The sequence below is a fragment of the Strix aluco genome, chromosome 20 (assembly GCF_031877795.1).
Source record: "Strix aluco isolate bStrAlu1 chromosome 20, bStrAlu1.hap1, whole genome shotgun sequence".
Taxonomy (NCBI): domain Eukaryota; kingdom Metazoa; phylum Chordata; class Aves; order Strigiformes; family Strigidae; genus Strix; species Strix aluco.
The window spans coordinates 5,556,083-5,568,110 of NC_133950.1; the positions used below are offsets into that span (position 1 = coordinate 5,556,083).

General features: G+C 54.9%; 1 protein-coding gene across 1 annotated transcript; it reads left to right on the forward strand.

Moving 5' to 3' along the window:
* The first annotated feature begins 232 nt into the window (after positions 1–232).
* On the forward strand, positions 233–11,745 carry ANAPC2 (anaphase promoting complex subunit 2). The gene is made up of 13 exons (XM_074846663.1): positions 233–671; positions 1,326–1,948; positions 2,470–2,602; positions 4,901–5,075; positions 5,223–5,342; positions 6,280–6,397; positions 6,479–6,660; positions 6,811–6,952; positions 8,362–8,437; positions 9,013–9,216; positions 9,907–10,036; positions 10,337–10,572; positions 11,271–11,745. Exons 1-13 carry the CDS (start codon positions 261–263, stop codon positions 11,481–11,483), a joined length of 2,763 nt encoding a protein of 920 aa, XP_074702764.1. The 5' UTR covers positions 233–260; the 3' UTR covers positions 11,484–11,745.
* The last annotated feature ends 283 nt before the right edge of the window (positions 11,746–12,028 follow it).

Below are 12,028 nucleotides of genomic sequence, written 5' to 3' on the forward strand. Positions count from 1 at the left end.
ATTTTGGCAATATGCTTTAACTCCAGTTCTGCTCCCCCGGCTCTAGGGCCCCGGTACGCTTCCCCCGTCCTCTCTGCGGTGCCTGCGCCGGGCTCCCCGGGACTCGCTCCCGGCGGGGCCATGCGGGGGCCTCCGGCGCCGCACCGAACCCCCCGCCCCCCCACACCCCCCGGCCGCGTTAACGGGCTCGGCCGGGGCCGGGGCCGGGCGGGGAGCGCCGGGGCCGCGGTACCTTGCCGTAGGCCGCCTCGGTCTCGGCGATGGTCCTGTCGAGCTCGCCGCGGGCGACCAGGTGCCCCGCCAGGCTCTCGCTGGTGCGGGCCAGCCGCTCGCTCAGCGCCGCGATCCGGGCCTGCAGCCGCCCGCGCTCCGCCTCCTCCGCCCGGATCCGCCCGCTCAGCTCCTCCCGCCGGGCGCGCAGCTCCGCCAGCCCTGCGCGGTACCGGCCCGTCAGCCCCGGCCCCGGCCCGCGCCCCGCCGCCGACCCCGGCCCCGCTCACCCTCCCGCAGCTCCGCGTCGTGCCCCCGCAGCGCGGCCCCCGGCCCGCTCATCGCCGCGCTCCGCCTCTTCCTGCGGCGCGGCCCGCATGGAGCCGCCGGCGGGCGCGGGGCTCTCGGCCGCCTGGCACACGCTCAGCACCGCCCTGGTGCCGCCCGCCGCCCTGGGGCTGGTGAGCGGGGAGGGCCGGGAGGGCCCGGGGGGGGACGCGCCGCTCCCCGCTCCCGTCACGCCGCCGCCCGCGGGTCTCTGGGCCCGGCCGGCTCCGGCCGCCCCCGTGGGCCCGGGGCAGGCCCCGACCCCGCCGGCCTCCGGCTCCGCGCCCTCGCCCCGGGGTGGCTGAGGCAGCCCCGGCCTGGCCGGTCCCTCCGCTCTGGGCGCGGGTTTCGGTGCTGCCCGGGGCAGGGGCAGCTGCCGGTGGAGAAGGGGGGACCTGGCGCTGCGGTGCTCGGGGGGGGGGCGGCCGGGAGGGGCCGTGCGGGGCCAGCCGTGCCCCTGTGCCCCATCGCAGCAGCGCGGCACAAAACTGCAGCTCCGCTCCCTGCGAGCCCACACCGGCCAGGGCGGGTTCTGCCCCAGAGCCTGGTGTCTCGGGGACCCCAGGGTGGCTCGTGGCGCTCCCGCTAGCCCGTGGGCCAGCAGCGGGTGCCAGCCCGGGGAGGTGGGTGCTCAGTGCCGGAGACCCCGACAGGTCTCTGGTGCCGTGCGACAGCGGAGCCCGCGTGCGGTTGGGCCCCGCTCTTTGGGACGCTTTGGGGTCTCTTGTGCCGCAGGTCCCCGAGCGGTCGGTCCCTGCGCTTGACTCCGTGTCCCCTCCGCTCCTCAGGCCGCGCCGAGGTCGGAGGCCGCGGGGCCGCTGAAGGATGGCGACCTGCGGGCAGCCCTGGACGTGCTGCGCTGTTACGACCTGCACTCGGTGGTGGAGGAATGGTTCATCGAGGTGCTGCAGACGGACCTTCAGGCAAATATAGGTCCTGAGTTCTGGAACTGCATCAGCCAGTATGAAAACACGGCCGAGGAGCCCCAGTGCTCCTCGCTCCTCCTGGACGCGTTTTGTCTTCTCAAGTGTCGCCTGGACCCCTACCTGAACAGCCTGGAGCTGCTGGAGAGGTGGACCAGGGCAGGCTTGCTCCTGGGGACAGGCGCTCAGATGCTGCAGGAGAAGGTCTACACCATGTTCAAAGCTATCCTTTTCTTCTCCACTACCAAATCCTTCCAGGAGATGATCCAGCAGTTCTACAGCCGCACTTTCAGGATATACATGCGGCAGTGGAAGAAAGGAGAAGATGGAACCAACGAGTGCGAGAGCAGCATGAGCGAGACCGAGCAGGAGAGTGATACGGAGGAGGGTGGAGGAGAGAGCCCGCTGTGCGCAGGCTGCAGCAGCAGGAGAGAGCAGTGCTGGTGCCCCAAAGCCATGGAGCAGTTTCAGCAGCTCAATGACATCCTGTACGTAGCTTATGGGGTGGTGGCTGTCACTCAGAACAAGCAGATGGTCCGGATGGGGAGCAGCAGCAGGTTTTCTTGATATCTGAAAACAGGAAGAGTTACACGTGAGGTCAGGCTGTGTTGTGGTACCGGGTAGAGAACCTGACACGGGGTTTCTGCAGCTGGTTCCCAACTGGTGGTTGAACTAGAGCAGATCTTTAGACAGAAAGTTCCTCTCCCTGGATATAAGAATATCTGCCTCTTGCTCTAAGGCCTTCTGTCCTCAAAGAAGCAAACTCTTCTAAATGGAAAAGCTTTTGATGGCTAGAAAATAATGTTTCTAAGGAAGATGGGATAGCAGTAGTGTCATGTGTTATATATGTAGTGCATCTATGTGGGCTATCAAAGCACTTAAAGTAAGAGCTAGACCTGCATCTGTGGAGCATATGGGGAGGAAGTGCCTTCAGCTAGTTAGGTTTTCTTTATTTGCTTGTACCTTTGCTTCTGTATGCTCTGAATCGGGTCCCTGTCTGTGTCTGTAGCCGCCGGCTGAATTTGCTGGAGAGAGTGAGCGCTGATGCTGTCACGACCATCTTGCACCGGATGATCGAGGAGAGGATGGAGCAGAGATGCAGGGGGGAGTACGAGCACTCCTTCCTGAATGAGTTCCAGGAGGTAAGGAAGGTGTGCGGGCAGCGAGGGTCCTTCCTTTGGAGATGTGCAGCTGCTCCTCTTACTGGTTTAGCAGCTCAGGCTAAAAGCAGGTTCCACCTGAAAACACCTGGTCCTGGGTTATGAATCCACTGTCCCTGGCAGAAGAGGTGGTTAAAACTCCCCATTTTGATTTATGCGAGAGGGGAAGGTTTGCTCTGGCCGGTGCATAACAGACCCCTGTATTTCACCTGGAGATGTCCCTGGTAGTGAGGAATTTCTGTGGTTCTGTTTTACAAACTACAAGAACAACCAGTGCTGCCTAGCCTGCAGAGGACCCTCCCTGCGTGTAGGTGGGCCTGTAATTAGAATTTGTGTGGCTGCTTTCTGTCCTCTTTCCAATTTTTCAGCACCCTTTTAAAATAGGAAGCAAGGATGGGAGATTATACTCTGGTACTGATCTCACCAGTGGGCCACACACAGAATTAAAATCCTTCCTTGGAACTACCCAGTTGTTTTGTTGCTACCTTAAACTGAGTTTGTCTTGGGCTATTTACTCAGTATGACTGTAAAATAAAATTCTTCTCTGGGTTATGTCTGTTCTGGGATACACTCCTGGCTCTGCAGGCTTGCCCTGCACTCTTTGTTCCTCGGTGTGTGACCTTGCCTTTGCCTGCGTTGAAGAACAATGCATGAAGCCAGGTTGCCATGCAAACCAGACCACTCTCTATGGTTTCCTTGCTGTTTGCCACACCGGCCATTTTTGTCATCTGCAAACATTGGCAGTCATTTTGTATATACTTCCTTTTAGTTGCTGCGCAACACTTTCTTTGTTGGACCTAGTGTGAAATGCTTTCGGATGACCTGGAGATTGTTTAAGGGCATTTTAAGGGCACCGGAGAAAATGCAACTGCATTCCGCTTGTCAGACCTTGCCCAAGGTCCCCTTGCTCCCACCTCTCCAGAAACATCAGCGTGTTTGGCCACGGAGTATTGGAACGTGCCAGACTTAGGAAGAGACAGTTAAAAAAAAAAAGAAGTAGAACTGGTATCCAAATTGGGAAGATATTTCAAAAAAAGGCAAAAAAGCAGAAGCCTGGCGAGCTAAAGGTAAAATAGGAGAAGTCTGAGAAACAGCTTGGTAAAAGTACAAGTGCTGACAGCAAACCCCCTTTTCAGACACATCAGCAGCGGTGTGGAGTGTCGGTTGCTAATCAGGCTGTAGCAGGAGCACTCAGGGAAGATAAACCCCTGGGGAAGAATGGGTTGGTTTGGTGATAACTGTACTCCGTGAAATTGAGTTGCTTTGCATCAGTTATGGTCTTTTCCTTTTGTTCTTTAGGACAATTCTTTATCAGCTTTTCCACAGTTTTGCCCAGATTGATACCCAGGTGTTCTCTAGTTCTCAGGTTTGTCCTGCCTTGTAATTAGCAGAACTTGTACATTCCTTCAGTGTTTCCTCAGTTGAGTAGATTATTAAAAATTAACATAATCAAACCAGATCTGTACATAGCATTTTTGTTTCAGGCTGTCCAAATCCAGTTATCAAAAAAGATTAATAATTTATTAGCTATTAATACTCAAATACTATCCTAGGAAGTGCTACACGTTTGCCACCTTAAAGGAAAAATAAAATTTTAAAAAAGCATTTCTTTTGAATGTCTGGATATTGTAGTTGAACGCATTTGAAGTTTGACAAGTACACATTTCTCTGTAGAAAATTAAATCTCAAATATAAAAAATTAACCTTTGGATACTCTCTGTTCAGGCTTTTACTTTATTATTCAGTGACTAGGCTGGTTTTTGAGGTCTTGGTTTCAAGTGCCCGAGTTTAGTTGGTAAGAGTATGTCTGTGAGTCCTTGGGATGGCTTGCTTACTCTTCATTGATTTCAGGAATCATAGAAATTTTGGGCCAAGGATGGTGTGATGGGTAATTTGCTCATATTCTCATAAAAAGAATAGTTCTGCAAGTACAGAATGGAATTGAATTCTGCAAGAATAGACTAGTCTGCAAGTTTTTGAATATACCCTATCCTTTTTGGAGCCCAGTGTCTATGTACAGTCCTCAGTCAGCCCCTCTCGTACACATTGCGTAGTCTATATCCTGTATCTTTAGTTAAATTCATAGTCTTTCAGCTAGGCTTTCCCTGGCTATGACCCAGGCCAGGGAGCGTTTGGAGAGCAGCTGGGGGTAGTGCTGTCCTTGGCTAGCTGCTCGTTTCTGCTTGCTGCGGTAGCTGCCTGGTGATGGGGGAAGTGTGGGACGTGGTTGCGCGTCCAGCTGTGGTGTTCACCATCTCTGTGCTCTCCCTCTCTGTGCAGTGGATTGAGAAGGTGATAGGCTGGCTCAGCAGGGTTTTTCTGCAAGATGGTCCCTTGGCGCGCTCCTCTCCAGAAGCCAGCGGCACCTTGAAGCGCTGGCGGTGCCATGTCCAAAGGTTCTTCTACCGCATCTACGCCAGCATGCGCATCGAAGAGCTCTTCAGCATTATTCGAGGTAGGTGTGACCCGTTCAGCGTTCATTCACTCTTGGACGTGGGTTGCACGAATGATAGAGCTGTCTCCATCTCCTGACGTGCCACGCTGTCTCCTCTTGCCTTCCCACAGAGCATGGCACTGTTTCTAATCCCTGCTTGGTTTCTAGATTTCCCAGAGTCTAAGCCTGCTGTGGAGGACCTCAAGTTCTGCCTGGAAAGGACTAATCAGAGGCAGCAGCTGCTCAGCTCCCTGAAAAGTGCTCTGGAAATGCGACTTCTGCATCCTGGTGGGTTTTACATCCCTGCTTATGTCATAACACTGTAAGGGCAACGGAGCTGGTGCAGGGTCTGGAGCACAGGTCTGATGGGGAGCGGCTGAGGGGACTGGGGGGGTTTAGTCTGGAGAAGAGGAGGCTGAGGGGAGACCTCATGACCCGCTACAACTCCCTGAAAGGAGGGTGCAGAGAGGGGGGAGGAGTCTCTTGAGCCAAGGAACCAGCGCCAGGACAAGAGGGAATGGCCTCAAGCTGCGCCAGGGCAGGGTCAGACTGGCTCTTAGGAAGGATTTCTTTGCAGAAGGGGTTGTTGGGCGTTGGAATGGGCTGCCCAGGGCAGGGGGGGAGTCCCCATCCCTGGAGGGGTTGAAGAGTCGGGTTGACCCAGCGCTGAGGGATCTGGTGGAGTTGGGAACGGTCAGTATGAGGTTCATGGTTGGACTGGAGGAGCTTCAAGGTCTTTTCCAACTGAGATGATTCTGGGATTCTGTGATCCTGGGGATCTACTGGGAGCCATCACCTCATTTCATGTTTAAAGAGTGAGAGGCAACCAGGCTGTGCACATCACATGCGCTCTGTGTTGGAGCATGTGTGGGCAGCAGTAGCTCATTATATCCCAGCCCCTTCTTGCCTCATTTCTGCAGTATGGTGAGAAGCTGAGCTGGAAGTTTAGCTTTGGTCCAGGTGAGTAAAAGGCTTCTCTGCTGAGCTCCTGAAGCGAAATCTGGGCTCAGCTGATTTATAGTAGTCTCTGAGCCTGTGTTCATGGTTGGAACTGGTTTCTCAGACATACAGATCCGATCTCTCCCTTTGGCTGGGGCAGCAGGGCAGCAAGCCCTTCACCTCCGACTCCGTAGATTGAACAGAGGGGTCAGAGCAGCCAGGCTCCTTGCTTCCAAGCTCTTAGTCTGTGCTCTGGGGCTCTGACTGCTTCTGCCCTCTCCTGTAGGAGTCAACACATCCGACATCATCACTCTGTATATCTCGGCCATCAAGGCCTTGCGGGAGCTTGACCCCTCTATGGTTATCCTGGAGGTCGCCTGTGAGCCCATCAGGAAGTATCTGAGGTAAGAGGCTTGCAGGGTGGTCTTAAGCATCCCCTTTCCCTCCCCTTCCCTCCACTTGCTGTTTCTCTCACCTGTTGGCAGGACTCGGGAAGACACGGTGCGGCAGATTGTGGCCGGTCTCACAGGGGATGCTGAGGGCTCTGGTGATCTTGCAAACGAGCTCTCAAAAGCTGACCCGGTGACCCTGGAGAACGGCCAGGAGAGTGATGATGACATCTCGGAACCGGGGGACTGGGTTCCTGACCCGGTTGATGCAGATCCAGGTTAGATGCCAAGACCAGAAGTCCTGACAGCCTGCAGTTTTCCCCGGTGGGCTGTAGTCCTGAGCAGCTCAGCTCCTCGTCCTCCAGAGCTGAGCTGGGCTGCGGCAGGTCTCTGTTAATCTCACACTGTTGTCTGCTGGATTTCACTAGGAAAATCAAGTTCCAAGCGTCGGTCCTCGGACATCATCAGCCTGCTGGTGAGCATCTATGGCAGCAAGGACCTGTTTATCAACGAATACCGCACACTTCTGGCTGACCGCCTACTACATCAGTTCAACTACAGTGCTGAGAGGTGAGGTTCAAACACCTCACCCCAGACCTTTCCACAGAATCATCCAGGTTGGAAAAGATCTTGAAGCTCCTCCAGTCCAACCATGAACCTCATACTGACCGTTCCCAACTCCACCAGATCCCTCAGCGCTGGCTCAACCCGACTCTTCAACCCCTCCAGGGATGGGGACTCCCCCCCTGCCCTGGGCAGCCCATTCCAACGCCCAACAACCCCTTCTGCAAAGAAATCCTTCCTAAGAGCCAGTCTGACCCTGCCCTGGCGCAGCTTGAGGCCATTCCCTCTTGTCCTGGTGCTGGTTCCTTGTGTCAAGAGACTCATCCCCCCTCTCTGCACCCTCCTTTCAGGGAGTTGCAGAGGGCCATGAGGTCTCCCCTCAGCCTCCTCTTCTCCAGACTAAACCCCCCCAGTCCCCTCAGCCGCTCCCCATCAGACCTGTGCTCCAGACCCTGCACCAGCTCTGTTGCCCTTCTCTGGACACGCTCGAGTCATTCAATGGCCTTTTTGGAGTGAGGGGCCCAAAACTGAACCCACTCATCGAGGGGCGGCCTCACCAGTGCTGAGTACAGGGGTGAGATCCCTTCCCTGTCCCTGCTGGCCACACTAGTGCTGATGCAAGCCAGGATGCCATTGGCCTTCTTGGCCACCTGGGCACACTGCTGGCTCATGTTCAGCCAGGAATTTTCCATGGTAAAATCACCTGATAAAGGTGTGCTTCAGACTTGGTCCTACGAACAGCTGTTTCTGGAGCCAGGAATGGTTTTGGCCATTTTCTCTGCAGCTTTGGGTTTTCATCTAGAATTTCATGCACTCACCTCTTCTTGGGCTGCTTCCCGCACAGTCCTGCCCTGGGCTTGCACTAATAGGGCAGCATGTAGGAAATTGGAGGCGTCGATACCCTCTTAGCTCCATCCCACGTCTTCTGGTGACCCCCACAACCTGCACAGGCTGCTTAGGGTCAGCAGAAAGTGTCAAAGTAAGAAAAAGGGATGAAGCATCAGGAAACCTCAGTTGCAACCCAGCTATGTCTCTTGATTCAACAGTTGCAGTGGTTTTCCTTTCTGTGAAACGCAGCCAGTGTGAGCCACGTCTGGGACGGGCGGTCTCAGGCAAGTGGCTCGCCAAGTGCTGAGGGCGTGCTGTGTCGTCGAGGGGGATGGCTAGGTGCTGTGCTCGTCCAAATGGACGGGATGGGAGGGTCTTCAGAGAGCTGCTGGCCCACAGAGGAAGTGACTGTTCCTCACTTAGATGCCAGGAAGCGTCCTGTTCAGATAATGCACCTTGCAAGGCTTCCTAGGAGGAGCAAGCACCCTTGTGCCGGGGGGTCCTTTTTCGGCTGTGTTGCAAGGGGTGGAGGCCAAGCCAGGCTCATCTGTCTGAGGGAGCCGTGTCTGAGCTGTTTCTCTTATCAGGGAGATTCGCAACGTGGAGCTGCTGAAGCTGCGGTTTGGTGAAGCTCAGATGCACTATTGTGAAGTCATGTTAAAAGTAACTTCTTTTTTTTTTAAATTCAAGTCCGGGGTGTTTGAGCTCACTGGGGAAGGGGAGGGACTTGAGGATGACCCAAAAAGGTTCTTTTAGGAAAGTGGGGTTCCCAAAATGCCAGTGGGGAGGCTGATTTGTGACAGGCAAAACTGCATTCAAAATCCTGTCTGTTTTTTAAGCCCTGTGGGCTGGGTTGCTGATGCTGGGTTGCTCTGGTGCTGTTGTCTCACCTGCCTTTCCTGCAGTGCAGTATTCTGGCACTGAAGAGCTGGGCTCTTCCAGCACCTCTAGGGTTGGGTTTCTGGATTTAATTCACTTGGAGCGTTGTGGGAAGAGCAGAGGCCTGGAGGGACTCCAGTGTAGGCTGGTGTTGAGTTGTAAGTTCTTCCTCAACCTCCCCACAAATGTTTCTGGGTATGTAGGAGACTTTCTAGTAGACACACATGATCATATCCTTTCCAATGTCACCATCATCATCATTTGGAGACAGCACTAGACAGTTCAAGCTTCTCCTTTACTAAGAGTTAGCACTGACTTGGAAGAGAAGGAGCTGCTTTAGCTTCCTCTGCTTTTTCCAGGATATGGCTGACTCGCGACGCATTAATGCCAACATTCGTGATGAGGAAGAGAAGCTCCCAGAGGAGGAGAGGCCACCCTTCAGCCTCGTTGCCGTTATCCTGTCGAGTGAGTTCTGGCCACCGCTGAAAGAGGAGAAGCTAGAGCTTCCGGAGCAGGTGAAGGAAGCCATGGAAGCCTACTCCAAGAAGTATGAAAAATTAAAGGTGAGACAACCTTAATCATCCTTAAAAGAGATGTATGCTGTGCAGACTTTGTTATATAGCATGGTTTTTAACATGCCTTAAATTTTAGCTGCTAGTACACCACGTTGTTATGGTGGAATCCCCAAGTCCTTCAGCTTTGAATCAGGGTTAGAAGCTGCGCTAGCTTAGCTATTGCCAAAAGAAGGGTTTGTCTCTTTATGGGGTGCCTGGGTCATCACAGTGATTGCAGTTAGGAAAGAGGAGGCTGAGGGGAGACCTCATGGCCCTCTCCAACTCCCTGAAAGGAGGGTGCAGAGAGGGGGGATGAGTCTCTTGAGCCAAGGAACAAGTGCCAGGACAAGAGGGAATGGCCTCAAGCTGCGCCAGGGCAGGGTCAGACTGGCTCTTAGGAAGGATTTCTTTGCAGAAGGGGTTGTTGGGCGTTGGAATGGGCTGCCCAGGGCAGGGGGGGAGTCCCCATCCCTGGAGGGGTTGAAGAGTCAGGTTGACCCAGTGCTGAGGGATCTGGTGGAGTTGGGAACGGTCAGGGTGAGGTTCATGGTTGGACTGGAGGTCTTTTCCAACCTGGATGATTCTGTGATTCTGTGACTGCGGCTGGCCCTCGTGGTAGAGGGGCATTTGCAGTAATGGCAGCACTTAGTGGTTCCTGGTAGAAGATCTGCTGTGAACGGCTGCTTCCCCCTTTTCCAGGCCATGAGGACCCTGAACTGGAAGTACCACCTGGGCCTGGTGAGCTTGGAGGTGGAGCTGGCAGATCGCACCCTCTCCCTGTCCGTCTCTCCCGTGCATGCTGCCATCATTCTGCACTTCCAGACCAAGAGTGAGTGGCAGAGACTCGGCGTTACCACCCGTGTCTGTGCCCTTCCCGTGGGCGGGTGGGAGGGCCGTGGTCCTCGGGTGCCTGAAGGCTCTGAGAGCTCTGGCAGCAGCACCAAGACCTGGTCTGTGGGCTTGGATCTACCACCGGGCTCAGCCAGCTCTGCTAGGAGACAGCACCCAGCGGGGCCACAGCTCAGCACCCAGGCTGCTTTCGGGCAGCTGCTGCGCACGGCTGCTCGCTCCCAGCCGCGCAGGTGGGCGGGTGTCCTGCGCTGTTCTCCCATACTCGCCGTCTCTGCAGGCACGTGGACACTGACGGAGCTGAGCGAAGTGCTGAAGGTGCCTGTGACATCGCTGAAGCGGAAGATGACGCTGTGGCTGCAGCAGGGGGTCCTGCGTGAAGAGCCCCAAGGCACCTTCACCGTGATTGAGGAGGAGCAGAAGGACCAGGTGGAGAAGGTTGTTCTGATAGACAGCGATGAGGAGGGGGACTCTGCCATGGCATCGCAGGCTGACCAGAAAGAGGAAGAGCTGCAGGTACCCGTCCGTGTGTCTTGGCTGCTTGCCAAGCTGGCAGGACAATGCAAAGTGCTTTTGGTTTTGGGGAATCTTATTAAGATGATGGATTCAATTTGCACTTTGGATTTGCATTTTCCACAGCATGAGGGTTTTTTGCAGAGGATATCCCTTGATTAATGCTCATTGATGCAGGTGCTGAATTGCAGCCTTCCCTCCAGAAAAGTGCTGGGCTGCTGAGCCAGGCAACCATTTGGACATCTCTAAATCTGTTTTTTCAGTTTGAAAAAAAGAGAGAGTCTGAGACACGATTTCATATTTGAAAATAGTCATAACTTACTTGGATTTGCGCAAGCAGCTAGACCTTTGCCTTCTCTGGGTTGTGGTTCCTGGTCACTTCCGGTGCTTTTCCTACCCATGTGTCATGTTGTGCGTGTGTTGTGCCACTGTGCAACACGGAGGTGTCATACTGGTGTTTATCCACTGAGGGTCATGCACGTACTGCACGTCAAATCCTGCTTTCTAGCTGTGTGTCCCAGCACCTGATGCTGTTCTTGGATATTGCCTGTTTAAAGACCACATGCTCATGGCTGAGCACAGAACTTACTGCCAGCCACAGCCCTGCTCTGCTTTTGGGGTACAGGATGCTAAGGTACCCCTTTTCTTCATGGTATAGTTGTCAGTGTGGTTTACTGTTACTTGCATGTCCCCCTCTGCAGCTATTCTGGACATACATCCAGGCTATGCTGACCAACCTCGAGAGCCTGTCCTTGGAGAGGATTCACAGCATGCTGAAGATGTTTGTGATGACAGGCCCAGTGGTGACAGAAATCGATATACAAGAGCTGCAGGGTTTTCTTCAGAAAAAGGTTCGAGACCAGCAACTCATCTACTCCGGCGGTGTCTATCGCCTGCCCAAGAACTGCAACTAGACTGTGAGCATCCCTGCTTTCCTCTCCGTGCCTGCGCTCAGCTCCTGAGTGCCACCCAGCTCCCCGCATCCTGCTGGGTAGTTTCTCTGCCCTGGGGGTTTGCTGTGCCCCCTTCCCCAAAAGGGTGTCCTTTTCCACGTGGAGACAGCTCAGCAGCAGCCTGGGCTATGCCTGGGCCTGCTCCCCCCATTGTTTTTCCTCCCACACGTGAGTGTTTGGGCCCACTTCACTGGTTAATAAAGAACAGCAGTCTCCTTTTTCAGATGGTACCAACTCCTTTCTTTCCCCTCGGCAGAGCACTCTTGGCATCAGCCTTCCCATGCTGAAAGGGCAGGCAGGAAACTCCCTAGTCTGCCAGGCACTGTCTCCCTTCCGTTGGGTCTCCATCTGTAGCCCCAGGAGGTTTTGGGAGGGGGGGCTGTTAGCTCCAGTTGCTGTCTGGGTCTCTCTGTGTGGCTGAAGCAGTGTCTTGCAGCTGGCTGTGATGAGCAAGACCCTACACAAAAGCAAGTGTTCACGCTGTCTCCTTTGGCTCATGTGGGAGG

What these genes read in the sequence shown, in the direction of transcription:
- ANAPC2 (XM_074846663.1), top strand. Translation starts at nt 261, where the DNA reads ATGGTCCTGTCGAGCTCGCCGCGGGCGACCAGGTGCCCCGCCAGGCTC. An exon ending in GCTCTTCAGCATTATTCGAG is followed by an intron (nt 5,076 to 5,222) that starts GTAGGTGTGACC and finishes CTTGGTTTCTAG; the next exon opens with ATTTCCCAGAGTCTAAGCCT. An exon ending in CCCATCAGGAAGTATCTGAG is followed by an intron (nt 6,398 to 6,478) that starts GTAAGAGGCTTG and finishes ACCTGTTGGCAG; the next exon opens with GACTCGGGAAGACACGGTGC.